Genomic DNA, 13,320 nt, shown 5'->3' on the forward strand with positions numbered 1-13,320 from the left:
GGAAACAGCGGGGGTGGGAGAGAGTTCTGTTGCACTCAGGTCCTGTTTGTGGGCTTCCCATAGGCATCTGTCTGTGAGAACAGGAAGCTGGATGAGATGGGCCTTTGGCCTGCTCTAGCAGGGCTCTTTGATATTGTTATGTTCTTAATCTAGGTTTGAGGAACCTTTGACCCTCCAGATGTTGCTGAACTAGAACTCCCATCGCCCTTGGCCATTGCCCATGTCTGCTGGTGCTGATGGGTGCTGTACTTGAGCAACATCTCCAAGGTCAAAGGCTCCTCACACCTGGCTTAAGCCCTGGTCTCGCCCTATCTCTAGCCAACCCCACAGCCCTCCAACTGCTGGGGGCTGAACGTCTGTAGCAGAAAGCCTTTGCTACTTGTGCAGACTTGCCACATGATTTAGAACTCTGAGGGTCATCTTCAGCTAGGCTTTAGGACCTCTCTGCACTATGCATTTAAAACAGCATCCTACTATTTTAAAGAGTCATGACTTCCCCACAAGAATCCTGGGCACTTTAGTTTGTTGAGGGTGCCAAGAGTTGTTAAAAGACCCCTGTTCTCCTCACAGAGCTACAGTTCCCAGATTTCCTTAGGAAAGGGGATTGTTTGTTAAACCACTCTGAGAACTGTAGCTCTGTAAAGAGAATAGGGGTCTCCTAACAACTCTCAGCCCCTGTAACATTGGTCCATCTAGTTCAGTACTGTCTATGCTGACTGGCAGCAGCTCTCAGACAGGAGTGTCTCCCAACCACACCTGGAGATGCTGGACTTTGAACTGGGGACTTTCTCCATGCAAAGCAGATGCTGTACCACTGAGACATGGTCTTTCCCCTAAACTATGCTTTCCTCCACTGCATCACTCTCAGGAGCTTTGGGAAAGGAAAAAGTTGGAATGAGCTGTTGGAATGAGCCCTGGGCATCAGCAACCGCCCCCCCCCAAAAAAAAACCCACATTCAATCCACTGCCCCTCAAAACTGATACTTTTTTTGCCTCTCCTGCTTCAAATTCAAGTTCTTATGTGAAAACATTCAGCTCAATGTCAGAAGAGGCAAGCTAAGGCAACCAAGGAAGTAGCCACTTTGCTAATAGGTCTATGCAAGTCAGATGATGCTCCCTATTATGGTTTCTGAGCCACGCTTGCTCACTGGTTTAAGCAACTAAGAGTGTTGTTGCATGCTTCCCTTCCCACACCCTCAGCTACACAGAAGCTGGGCTTGAGAAAAGTTTGGACCAAGATTGGGGAACCTTTGCCCCACCAGACATTGCTGAACTACAATCCCCATCATCCCTGAAGTTTGGTCATGCTTGCAAGGGCTAATGGGGGATGTCATCCAGCAACATCTGGAGAGCCAAAGGTTCCATACCCCTAGTTTAGACTGTAAGCCTGATGGCAGGGCTTGCTTTACTTTTGGGGAAGAACCTAGAGCACTACGTATTATTATTTCTTTCATTTCATTATACAAAAAAACTACACACACACATCATTGACCCACAGCACAAAAAGGAAGCACTGCCAGTTCCAGTGTATCCAGGATAATCTGCTACGGAATGTGCCACTAATCTACCCTGAATGATGTTTGAGGTCACCCTAGTTCAGCACCTAGGCTTCAGCTTGGAAACAAATGGCTTCATATTTCCAGAAGTGCATGCAAGAAATTTTCAAGCCTACATTCACAGGAGGAACAGTGAGAAAAGGAGGAGGGAGTAAACACACAGGCTGAGAAAGGAAAGGGAGGAGGAAGCCTATTCTACTGGAGCTTTTGTTACTCTCTAGAATCTGCTGCAAGAGAGGAAACAATCACAATTCCCATCTCCTCTTTGGTCATGACAAATGCGAAGGAACGCAGAGAGTGTTGTCTACAGCCTAATCGCTTTTCTGGCAAATGAGCCATGAAAGCTATTGTCAAAAAACATGATGTCCAAAGTGCTTGCTGGAACTTCATCTTCCCAGCTGAGAGAGCTCCTGAAGGTTTGAAGTGATGGGGACAGGTGCGACTTTTTCAAGAGTGCTCCAAGAGCATCCTCAAGAAGCCATCATACAGCTGACATGCCTTCTCCTAACTTTGTCACCCTGTCTCAGGGCAGTGAACAGCCCCCTCATACACACACACACTTTTAGATATGATTCTCTTTCCCTCTCTCTCTCTAACCCACAGAATATCAGACTAAGGGCAGGAACAATTGCCCTCATTCTGATTTGGCTTGAGTTGGCACCATGTAGTGAAATATCAGTGGCCATATGGAACCAGTGTGTAGCTAGAAAAGAAGGAGGGCAAGAAACATTGCCCTTTCTCTGATTTGGCTTCAAAGTGATTTAACATAACCAGTGGGGATTTGGCTATATGATGACATTTGAAGACAACTCAGAGTTAGCCCAATGCTTCCTGCCTTCACTTTGACATCACATACGCAAATGAAAGAAAATGTTGACCAGCAGCAGTGATATGTTTGCTTACTGCCATTGTGTCAACATGGATGTATGGCAAAAAGACGGAATGCTTTGTGCTTTAGCTTTCTACAACAAAGGTTTTTGTTGTTTTTTAACATGTGCACGTCATACTTAAGTAGATACATAAATTGCTTTGCAATGTATGTTATTTCTATATTCATTGATGTCTAATTGCTTCTGTCCCAACAGGAGCTTCATCGCTTTTGTTTTTTCTGAAGCATTGTTTATTGACTTTGTGTAAGTTGTTCCTTTCTAGAGGCACTAAGGATGCAATCCTAGCCATGTCTACGCAGAAGTAAAGCCTGCTGAATTCAATGGGGCTTACTCCCAAGTAAATGGGGTTTGGACTGCACAAACTGCTTCCTACTGTGAATTCCTCAATCTGCTGCCTACTGTGAATTTTAAAAAACAGTGGAACACATAGCTCATTGTTGTTGTTTTTCTCATGGCAGGAATACTTTGGCATAAATAAAAGGAATTAAAGCTAACATGCAAAATCATGCTTATTACAAACAGTGCAAACAGGAATGAGCTTGGACACTGTATTTCAGCAGACACACATGTCCATTTTCTGAATAAAATACACATTTATGAAATTTTGCAATTAAAACAAGAACTTACATGTGGCTAAATGCAATATATTGAATGAAGGAGTAATTCCCACAATTCAGGACTTAAAGAGCAAAATATCAACAGGGTTCTGAGATACTCCCTGCTGCCTGAGTCAGGGAAATGAAACAGCCTGACACGTTTATTCTGAACATTGAAGTCAACTTAGTGAGATAGGCTGCAATCTTAACCCCAGTTATAGGGAAGTAAGTCCCATTGGATCCAATGTGACCTACTTTTGAGTAGACATAGTTAGAATTACCGTCGTAGACGGCTTTGCGACTGGCCATTAGCCACTTCATTAAGGTGCCACAAGCCTCTTTGTAGTTTTTGATGCAAAAGACTAACAGAGTTAGTCCTCTGGAAATCCATTTACTTTGAAAGGCAACACACAGGGAAGGCAACTGATTTGTAAATATCTGTTGATGGCTGAAATATATGTCTAATGAATGTAATGATATATGTAAAAAAATACACATATTATTGCATTAGCAGATAATAAAACAGAAGAAAGAATTGTACAAAATAAACCAATTGCAGCAGAACAGAAAATACCAGATGAAAGTGCATATGAATGTTGGAATGGATTGAGGCACATTCAGTCACCCCCTATCCAAAATGTTTTGTCCCCAGCCTTTACAAAATTGTGGCCCATTTTTGGGTGTGTGTGTGTTAAAATCTAATTTCTCGTACCCTGATTCAGGTAAATCAGCAATCTTGGGGATATTTGTTACAGTTCAGTACTTCAGATCTTTCAATTGATATAATTATTCTGTAATTCACTTTTTTCATGGAGAACACAACTTCTTGCAGAACATCGAATCCCATTACTTTTTAAGATGTTTTTAAAGCTTTTTTTTTTTAAGATATTTTTAAAGATGTTTTGTTTTAACATGTTTTTAATATCTGTTTTTACAATGTTTTAGAGTGTTTTTAGTGCTTTTGTTTGCTGGCCTGGGCTCCTACTAAGGGCGAGATAGAAATGTAATAAATAAATAAATAAAATAATTTCTGGATTAAAAACAACACTTTTCTGTAACTTTTGTGCTTGAAAGTTGCTACTGTGTTTGGTCCATACCAGGAAACATGGCATCAAAACCTGGTGCAAGTAGTTTTGTTGTTGTTGTTTTCCACCAGAAGATGACAATCTTGCACCCAATAGGTTGATCTTGAGGGGTCAGTCAGAGTTTTCCGAGGGGGGGGAAGTGTATAAGATATTCAGACAGGAGACAATGCCCATTCTAAGACTGCTCCAGAGCATGAGAGCAGACACCTGAACTATGGTGTCTTAGCCACAGTTTGGAGTTTGCCCCATCGCTAAACTAGGGGATGTGATTAAAACATCATCACCACTCCGATCATGCTACCAATGGAAATCTTTTTGCTCCCACTTTTGTTCAGAAGCAAGGGTCACATGCACTTCTCGGCAATGTTCCGAGGGGCCACATGCCAGTGGTGGGTGAGGCCAGAGGCAAAAGTGGGCAGAACATTAAGTGTGAATTTTGCCTGTGCACAGTAGGCTAGTTTCTACACCCACTCACACACCCCTCTGTATCCCCCATTCAGGCTAGCAAGAGGCATGATCAGAGCTCAAGGACACATTCCAGCTGGGGGAAAACTCTCAGGGAGGTGCCAAACAGGGCTGGGAAGGGGTGGGGCTCAGAAGGGTGTGTGGCCTAGAGAGAATCCCAAGAGCCAGATAGAAAGGCCCAGAGGGCCACTTTTGCTCCCCGGGCCTGAGGTTCCCCATCCATGTTCTAAAGAACCATTTAATTCAAACTACAAAAGTGGTCCTATGATACCATTGCTCAGCCACCATGACAAACAACACAATGCCTGGCTCTCCCACTGTGCTTTCCACAACGCCAATGCCCTTTCCAAATGTCCCCAATCAGGTAAGTCCAGAAAGGAGGAAGCCGGGCTGCCAGATCTATGCTAGAGAAGACGTGGAGCTGAAACAGCTGGGAAGGGTGGATTAAAGGGCGTATATACAGATAAGCTCTGACAGGTGGAATCAGTTGCTGTCATGAGACAGTGCTCACCTGGGGAGCGACACTGCCAACAACGTCGAGTACTGGAGCAAAGGGAAACGTGCACAGGAGACAAAGAACAGAGATTTGTAAGAGAATGAGAAGCAGTGACAACCGTGAGACCGTAGCTCAATGGTACAGCACATGCTTTGCATGCACAAGGTCCCAGGCATCTCTGGCATCTCCAGTTAATTCAGAAGCATGTCTAGGGTGGTGAGCTCTAGGTAGCAGGTGATGGAACAGACCTCTGCCTCAGATCCTGGAATGCTGTTGCCAGTCAGAGTGGGCAATACTGGGCTGGACAGACAAATAGCCAGTCCTGATATAAGGCAGCTTCCTAGGGAGACGGACACTGAAAACACTATCAGGCTGTAAGCTGCAACAGTTCATACATGCCGAGTCATTCTATATGGCACATCTATATTTTGAAGAAGTCTGCAGGATCAGATGAAAGGCCCATCTAATCCAGCCACCTGTTTCCTACAGTGACCAATCAGACACCTCTGGAAAGCCCACAACCATAGGGGCGGGAGCTTTTCCTCACTACTTCCACCATAGCAACTGGGATTCAGGGACATCTAGCCCGCTATTCTACTCCAACTGGTCATTAGCTACCTGAGATATTACCTAAAGCTAATGTGGGGAACATTTGGCCCTCCAGATGTTGCCGAACTACCACTCCCATCAGCCCTAGCAAACAGGGCCAATGGCCAAGGATGATGGGAGTTGTAGTTCAGCAATATCTGGAGGGCCAAAGGTCCCCCATACCTGAGCTAAGGGACTGAAACTGAAACCTTAGCTTGCAAAACATTTGCTCTGGCACTGAGCTCTGGGCCCCTTTACTAGCTGACGTTGGTTTCATTGTTCCACCTCAGGCCAGTAACAATTTGTGAGACACCAAAATGAGTGTAGCCTCTGCCTCGGTTGCAAATGATTGCCCACCAGGTTTTCTTGCTTGCCTGGGACTTCAAAAGCTGGAGGTGGAGGATTAGTGAGTATTTGGCCAGCCACAATACAGGCTGGTCAGTCGTGTTTTTCTTGGTGTGCCACTCATTCCGCAGAGCTGTCATCTAAACGAACCACTCATTTCATATTCGGGGAGCAGTCAAAGATCAGTGGTGGAGCGCATGTTTTGCATGCAGAAGTTAGCATGTTTGATCCTAAAACATATTCTCTTAATGCAAGAATGGGCAATCTTTTTTTTCTGTCAAAGGCCATATTCGCTTGAGGACAATCTGTCTGGGTCCGCATGCCAATGATGTGTGGTGACGGGGAAAAATGGATGAGCGACTCCTCTCTCTCACTTTCTGCCACCCCCCCCCATATTCTTCCTCTTCCTTGCCACCTGCATGAAACCAGGCCAGGGCTGAATGAAATTGGGCTGAAGGATGCATGTGGTCCACCCCTGTTTTAAGATCTCAGGTAGCAGCACTGGGAGAGACCTCAGTCTACCTGAGACTGCCAAGAATTGCTGTCAAGGATGACTAGATTATACTGCGCTAAATCAAGGATAAGGCAGCTAGATACGTTCATATTTGGTGGCGTGACCCGGGTCCTGGACCCACAATCCTTCCTGCTCCTTCATGCCTGAAATAGGTGACCCCAAAGATGCCTGTCTCACCTTTGGCCAGTTACTTGCTGTACCACAAGCCTCAGCAATCGCACCTCCTCCCTGGAAGTGGTAAATGGGTTGAATGGGGTTTAGACCTGAGGATTTATATGTAGTTATTAGTGTTTAGAATCCTGTTTGGTAGGGTAGTAAAGACCAAGCACACATGTGCAATTTTAAATAAATAAGCAAACAAAAATGTATTATGATCACAGTAGAAATTATAAATGTTGTATCTGATATAGTCCTAAACCTAACTTGCCTACCTACCCATGCTAAACCCAACCCACAATAAGACTCAAAGCCCACACAAACTACCTCATAAACTTAGCCCTGTCTAACTCCCACAACAACCCCTCCAACTGTCACTTCTTTCCCTTTTTAAACCCCCCCTCCCTTGCAAACACTCCAGCCAATCACACTCAACATTCTATTAACCCTAACCTACCTGTACATAAGTTAACAGCACTAAGCATTGTGCTTTCATTGCAGTGTACTTTAAGGATTCTTTTGTAGTGATCAGCTTAGATCAATGTCTCATCTTTCTGTATGTATGCACCTACGTATGTACATACGTAAACTTTGTTCATGTTTATCCTAAGCCTGTCTAAGCTGGCAGGCTTGCAATGATTTTAACCAAATGAACACAGCTTAAAGACACCAAGGAAGCTGTCCTTAAATCAGCAATAGTTCAATGAAATGCTATCACAAAAAATCACAGTATCAAGAATCATTATTAAATCAGTTCACCACACCTCAACTAGCCCCAGCAGCTGCACTAAACAATGGTGAGCTTGCAAGTCTAATAAATGATCATCATGCTCATAAGGATAACAGCATTTGAAACACTGGAAAAGTGCAAAACTCTCAGCAATGGGCTCATTCACACAGGAGCTAAGCTTCGTATTAAAGACATTGCTTTTGCCATTGCAATAGATTTGCAAGGTTCACACTTCCTACCTTCCAATCTGCTATATTCCATTCACACTAGCTGGCATTTCTGTGGAAAGGTTTAGTATCATTGTTTCCTTTTGGCCCTGCCCCCAATTTTACATGTTTACTCCCTCCAGAGTATCAATATTGCTAATGAAGGGAAGGGGTTTTTTGTCAGTTTCATTGTTTCTTGTTAATTGTACACCTCTCCCAGCTGAAGCCAGGAGAGCACTGGGATGCAATTAACATGAAACTGAATAGAGGGGGGAGCCAGTGAAAGGCAAAGTAGGCAGTGGCTGCCACAGCTGTTGCAGGTGGCAGAGAGAGAGGGAGCCGGCAATGGGGCATAAGAGAGCCCACCCACTAAAACAACATCGAAGCAAAGTGCCTACACGGAGGAGCGTGTCTCCTTTCCTTTTTGCATTATAATTGGATTGGGTTGATATGGATTTAAAGGAGAAAACTGTTTTCTAGCTTCTGCTTGCCTGCAACATCATGTGAACCATGTGAATTACAAAGGGATGCAAGGAGCACCAGACACACACTAAATCGCCTGGTGGATGAGCCCAATGTATCCACTACTCTCTCTCTCGCTCTCTGTTTGCTTATGGATGTAGAGGCCACACAATCTTTCAAAACTCCCAGGGTCTCTAACAAAGAAAGACCAAACAATTACAAAATAAAACCGCCGTTCTTAAAGCATCAGAATGATAAAAACAGATCTCGGCAGTAAAAACAGTAAAATAAAAGAATCAGTTTAAACCAGCTGTATTATGGATCTCCAGCTCGTGGTTTGGGATCCAGTACTGGATCATGGGCTGATCTAAGGTGAGTCACAGCAACAACCCTACTGCCATACAAATATGTGGTTAAAAGGAAGGAAAGAAGGGATTCCTCAATGAATGTTGAGGTTAAAGGTGGGTCCTGAGTCTGAAAAAGTTGAAACTTACTGAGGTAGATGATATGCTTGAAAATCTGGGCAATTAAAAATAAAAGGTCTTCACCTGATGCCTTAAAGGCTTCTGGCTTGGTGCAAATCAAGTAAAGCAAAGTGTCACATTAACAATGAGATGCAGGGCTGTGAACCAAGGCTCCACTTCCTGCAAAGTGGTATGCCAGGAAATCCTGTTCACCCAGGCACTCACACCCTCCATACTGCCTTCTGCTTCTGCTTTGGCAACTAGATACCAAGAGTAGGGATGGATGAGAAATTCGATTTAGTTGACACTTCAAACCTAATCTATCAAATGTACACTTTCCAAAACAATATGAGAACCGAAACTCGCCCATCCTTCGAAATTCACATTTATTCGAATGTTACAATACAGTTTGCCAACCAAACAATATTTACAAGAATGCATGTATTAGAAGAATGTATGCATAAAAATGAATATATTAGTGAAAATACCATACAAAAATGCATTATATGACAAGAAGTTGCTTGAAAAAATGTGGACATTAGTCAAAGCTGTCTACAAAATGTATTTATTAGGAGAGATTCGGACTGGCATGCTGGAGAATTTTCAAGATTTTTTTCTAAAACTATCACATATAGCTGCAGAAATGTGGAGAATCAAATTTAAGATTAGAAAAATAAGAAACCGATAGAACCAAACCTGGCAGATCTTTCCATTCCTAGCCAAGAGACACTTCTCACCGAAGCCAGCTTAGGCCAAGAAACAACAAGCTGCTGATTCTTGCAATATATAATATGGAAGCCTGGAGACACAAAGTTGAATTTTTGAGCGCTACCATCTCCCATCTGGTTGAGAGAAGCTGCACTTGAAGAAATTTCCTCGCTGTTATTGTAGCGCACCTTGTTCTCCAGATCTCTCACCCCCCCAAAGGCTGAGAAGCAAGAGACTAATAAAATAAAGTCAAATCACCAAAAAAAGGGGGGGGAAAGAGAAGGAACAGTTGAATGCTGGTCTGATTCTGGTCGAGACAGCCAGTGATGCCAATGGACTTAATTCTGCCCTCAATTATTGTTGGTGCCTTTTGCCTCTGAACTGGCTTGACCCTCACCACCAGCCAACCACCCAGCCTGCCTGCCTGCCACAACTATCTGCCTTATTTACTTTCTCAGCTTTGCCAGGTGTTTGGGATGTTGCTTCCCTATCTCAAAGTCCTTTTAACTCAAAAGGCTCCTGCAGCTTCTCCAGTTCTGAAGTCAGGTTTAATTTATGCCTGAAATCCATCCGTCTGGCCAGGCTTGAATAGTTCCCTTTAATGACACGCGGATTGCTTGTCAGGTGGCTGTCCGTGGCACGGTTGGTGTTTGGAACACACGGTAATTGCTTCATTTATACGTTCACATGTACAAGCGACCATGACTAATCTAAAGAAATGTCTCTATTTTTAAGGCTGTTTCTCCCCCTTCCTTCTCTCTCTCTCTCTCCCCCCCTGCAAACATTAAAAACAATGAACAAGACTGTAAATATGGTCTCCAGCATCAAGAACAGGTGGTGCTAATGGCTGTTAAAGCATCTCTGAAGAGAGAGAATAGAAACCCACCATAAATTATGGGGCATTTCTGCTATGGGGGGGGGAAACACCATTACCGTCTGTTCTGGAAAAAAATGGGGGGTTATTTTATCAAAAGACTTTGCAACTCTTAGCAACTTGTCCTTTCTTCCTGCACTGTTCCTGGAAGAGCATTAGGCTGAGGTGTCCCTGGATATGTCCAGGGAGCAAGGACATCTTGTATCTTGCCAATTTACCTGGGTCCATATGCTCTATATACCCAATTGCATGAGACCATCATTCTTTTTGTATCCCTGTTGTGGCACACACTTAAGGAGATACCATTGCCTTCAGTTTGGAGGGCAACCTGGGATGCTTGCATCCCCATCCACCTCAAACGTCCATCATGGCTCCCAGTAACGGAATTGGAAGAAGAAGTCAGACTTGGCCAATGGGAAAAGCATCTCATTTGCACATCACCTTAAGACTTTTAGGAGGGAAATCCACAGGGGGAAAATCAGTGCATGCATTTAAAAGAATAATATATTTGCCTCACATCACAGTATTAATTTTACTGGCAAACGTAAAAGGCCGAGAACAGAACATCAAAGAAGTATCACAGCACAGAAGGTGGTATTCAACACTAGTCCTACTCAGAGTAGACCCACAGAAGCTTTTTGAAGGGATGTCTGGTCCAAGTACAGTTAAAAGAACCACAAGAAAAGTGAGCTGCAGGGGCCTTGAAGTTGCCCATCAACAATTAGCAGCTCCTGGACAACAGACTGAGCAGGCACACCAGCCACCTGGTCACAGTCTTCCCCACTATGCATAAGCGCATAAGTGGTCACCCGAGTGTTTTCACTGAACTTTGACAAAGGAGTCAGGCTAAATTTAGATGTTGGCAACCAAATGATGTTTAAATGCCCTTCCTAGTTATGAATAAAAGGTGGTTATTCTGACCTTTGTGCTCGTAGATCTGCTATTTCCTCTTCCAAGTCCAACAGAGCTGCTGCCTGCGCCATCACTTTCTTGCTACAGGGCAAGGATTTAAGCTGCAGAATGAGGACTCCAAGGCAGAACTTGGCCCCCATCTCCTCCAGTTCCCAGGTCCCTATTTGTAGGCCCTGTGGACAAACCACAAAAAAACATTAGAGCTTCAAATGGAATCACCAAATTGGAACTGGTTGAGAGCATTATGCCATTCATTCATTCAATGTATATCCCACCCTTCCTCCCAAAGGAGCCCAGGGCAGCCAACATATCAATAATTAAAAAAAAAACATTTAGCATTTTAAAAACAGTTAAAAAGCATTCTCTCAGCTGATGATTTCATGGTTGCCAGAAACAGTATATTTCAGCCATCCGATGCCTCGGTAAAAAGGAATGTTTTAAAATTCCTCCTAAAATTCAGTAATGAGGGAGACAGATACACTTCACAAGAGGACATTCCACAGCTGGGGAACCACCACTGAAAAAGCCCTGTCACAGGTCAACACCAAGTGGGCAGCACCCAGCGGCAGCACCGCTAACAAGGCCTCATATGCTGAAGGTAAGATCTGACATGGTTGATAATTGGGGAAGGCACTTCTTTAGGTACTTGGGTGTCAAGCCATTTAGGGCTTTATATACTAGTATTAACACCTTGAATTTGGCCCGGTGATTCCCTGGCAGTCAGTGCAGCATTTTCAGGACCAGTGACACATGGTACCATCAGGCCACCCCACTTACCAGCCTAGCAGCTGCAGCTGCAGCCTCCAGAATCTTCAAGGACAGTCCCATGTACAGCCTACTACAGTAGTCCAGACAGAAGGTCACTAGAACATGGACAACTGAGGCCAAGCTAACCTGGTCCAGGAATGGCTGCAGCTGGTGAATCAGCCTAACCTAGACTACTTGATCCCTGCCAGGGCAGAGGCAGAAGCAAACAGCAATCCCAATGAAAGTAGAGGCAAATAGAATGCTCCATGGGAGGATAGCGAGGAATGCCTAACTTTTGTTTGGGCTGCCCATTTGATCTCACCATTAAACTATGTTGCTCCCTTCTTTCTTGGGAAAAGACTGCATCCTCCTTGAGGTGCCAGGAAGGCAAACACACTCTGGTCTCATCCACACCCTACACTGAAAACACATGGCTTCCCCCAAAGAATCCTGGGATCTGTAGTTTATGAAGGAATTGTAGCTCTGTGAGGGTTAACTACAGTTCCCAGGAATGATTAAGCTCCAATGGGCAGCCCAAGTAAAAGTTGGGCATTCCTAATTTCCTTAGGGGTATAAACAGAGCTTGGAAAAGTTACTTTTTTTGAACTACATCTCCCATCAGCCCAATCCAGTGGCTATGCTGGCTGGGGCTGATGGGAGTTGTAGTTTAAAAATTAACTTTTCCAAGCGCTGGGTATAAATGTGCTCCATCATTAGCAGGGGCAGGAATGAAAAGGAAGGTGGGTCAAGAGACCATAACCAAATGATGAACTGTTAAAAACAAGCAAACAACAGGAAGCCAATTAGGAGAGAAACACCTAAGAAGCTCCCCCATCCTATTCAGGTTTTAGTGGCTTTCTTAAAAAAGGAGCATCATTGGCACTACAACCCCATCACTTCTCGAATGAGATGTTACAGCACAGCCTTCCCCAACTTGGTGCCCTCCACCTGTTTCTGCAGCAATTTGTGGGTGTTTTTTTTTAAAATCCTCATGAAAATTTTCATTTAAGTGCAAATTTCTTCTAATCAACACATTTTTGTAAGCAGTTTTGATTAATGTATTTATTTATTATTTATTTATTAAATTTATTAGTCGCCCATCTGGCTGGCTGTCCAGCCACTCTGGGCGACGTACAAAATAAAAACATACAAATACATTAAAACATTAAAAATCTCAACAATAATAATAAAACCTAGCCCACCCCAAAAGCCTGCCTTTTGCAAGCTGTTTCTCATCACATAATGCATTTTTGCCTGTTATCTTCACTCATATATTCATTTTCATCCACACTTTCCCCTAATATATGCATTTTTGTAAACATTGTGTGGTTGGAGAACTGCATCACAAAATCCAAATAAGTCAGATTTTTGAAGGATGGCTGTGTTTTGGTCCTCATATTGTTTTGGAAAGTGCAAATTTGATAGATTTGGCTTGAAATGAGAACTGAATCAAAATCCTCACCTATGCCTAACGTTTAGTAACAATGTCAGTTCCATTGGAACAGAGAAAGCTGCCTTATACTGAA

The 13,320-nt window shown here is 43.6% G+C and overlaps 1 protein-coding gene across 3 annotated transcripts in view; it reads right to left on the bottom strand.

Moving 5' to 3' along the window:
• Nucleotides 1–13,320, bottom strand: part of AGBL1 (AGBL carboxypeptidase 1) — a 574,659-nt gene that overhangs the window by 175,813 nt on the left and 385,526 nt on the right. For all 3 annotated transcript variants that reach the window (XM_061595218.1, XM_061595214.1, XM_061595217.1), the window contains one exon: nt 11,057–11,220. In XM_061595218.1, coding sequence (XP_061451202.1) covers nt 11,057–11,220 — 164 coding nt within the window. The remainder of the gene's footprint in view (nt 1–11,056; nt 11,221–13,320) is intronic.

Source organism: Rhineura floridana, chromosome 14 (genome assembly GCF_030035675.1).
Source record: "Rhineura floridana isolate rRhiFlo1 chromosome 14, rRhiFlo1.hap2, whole genome shotgun sequence".
Lineage (NCBI taxonomy): Eukaryota > Metazoa > Chordata > Lepidosauria > Squamata > Rhineuridae > Rhineura > Rhineura floridana.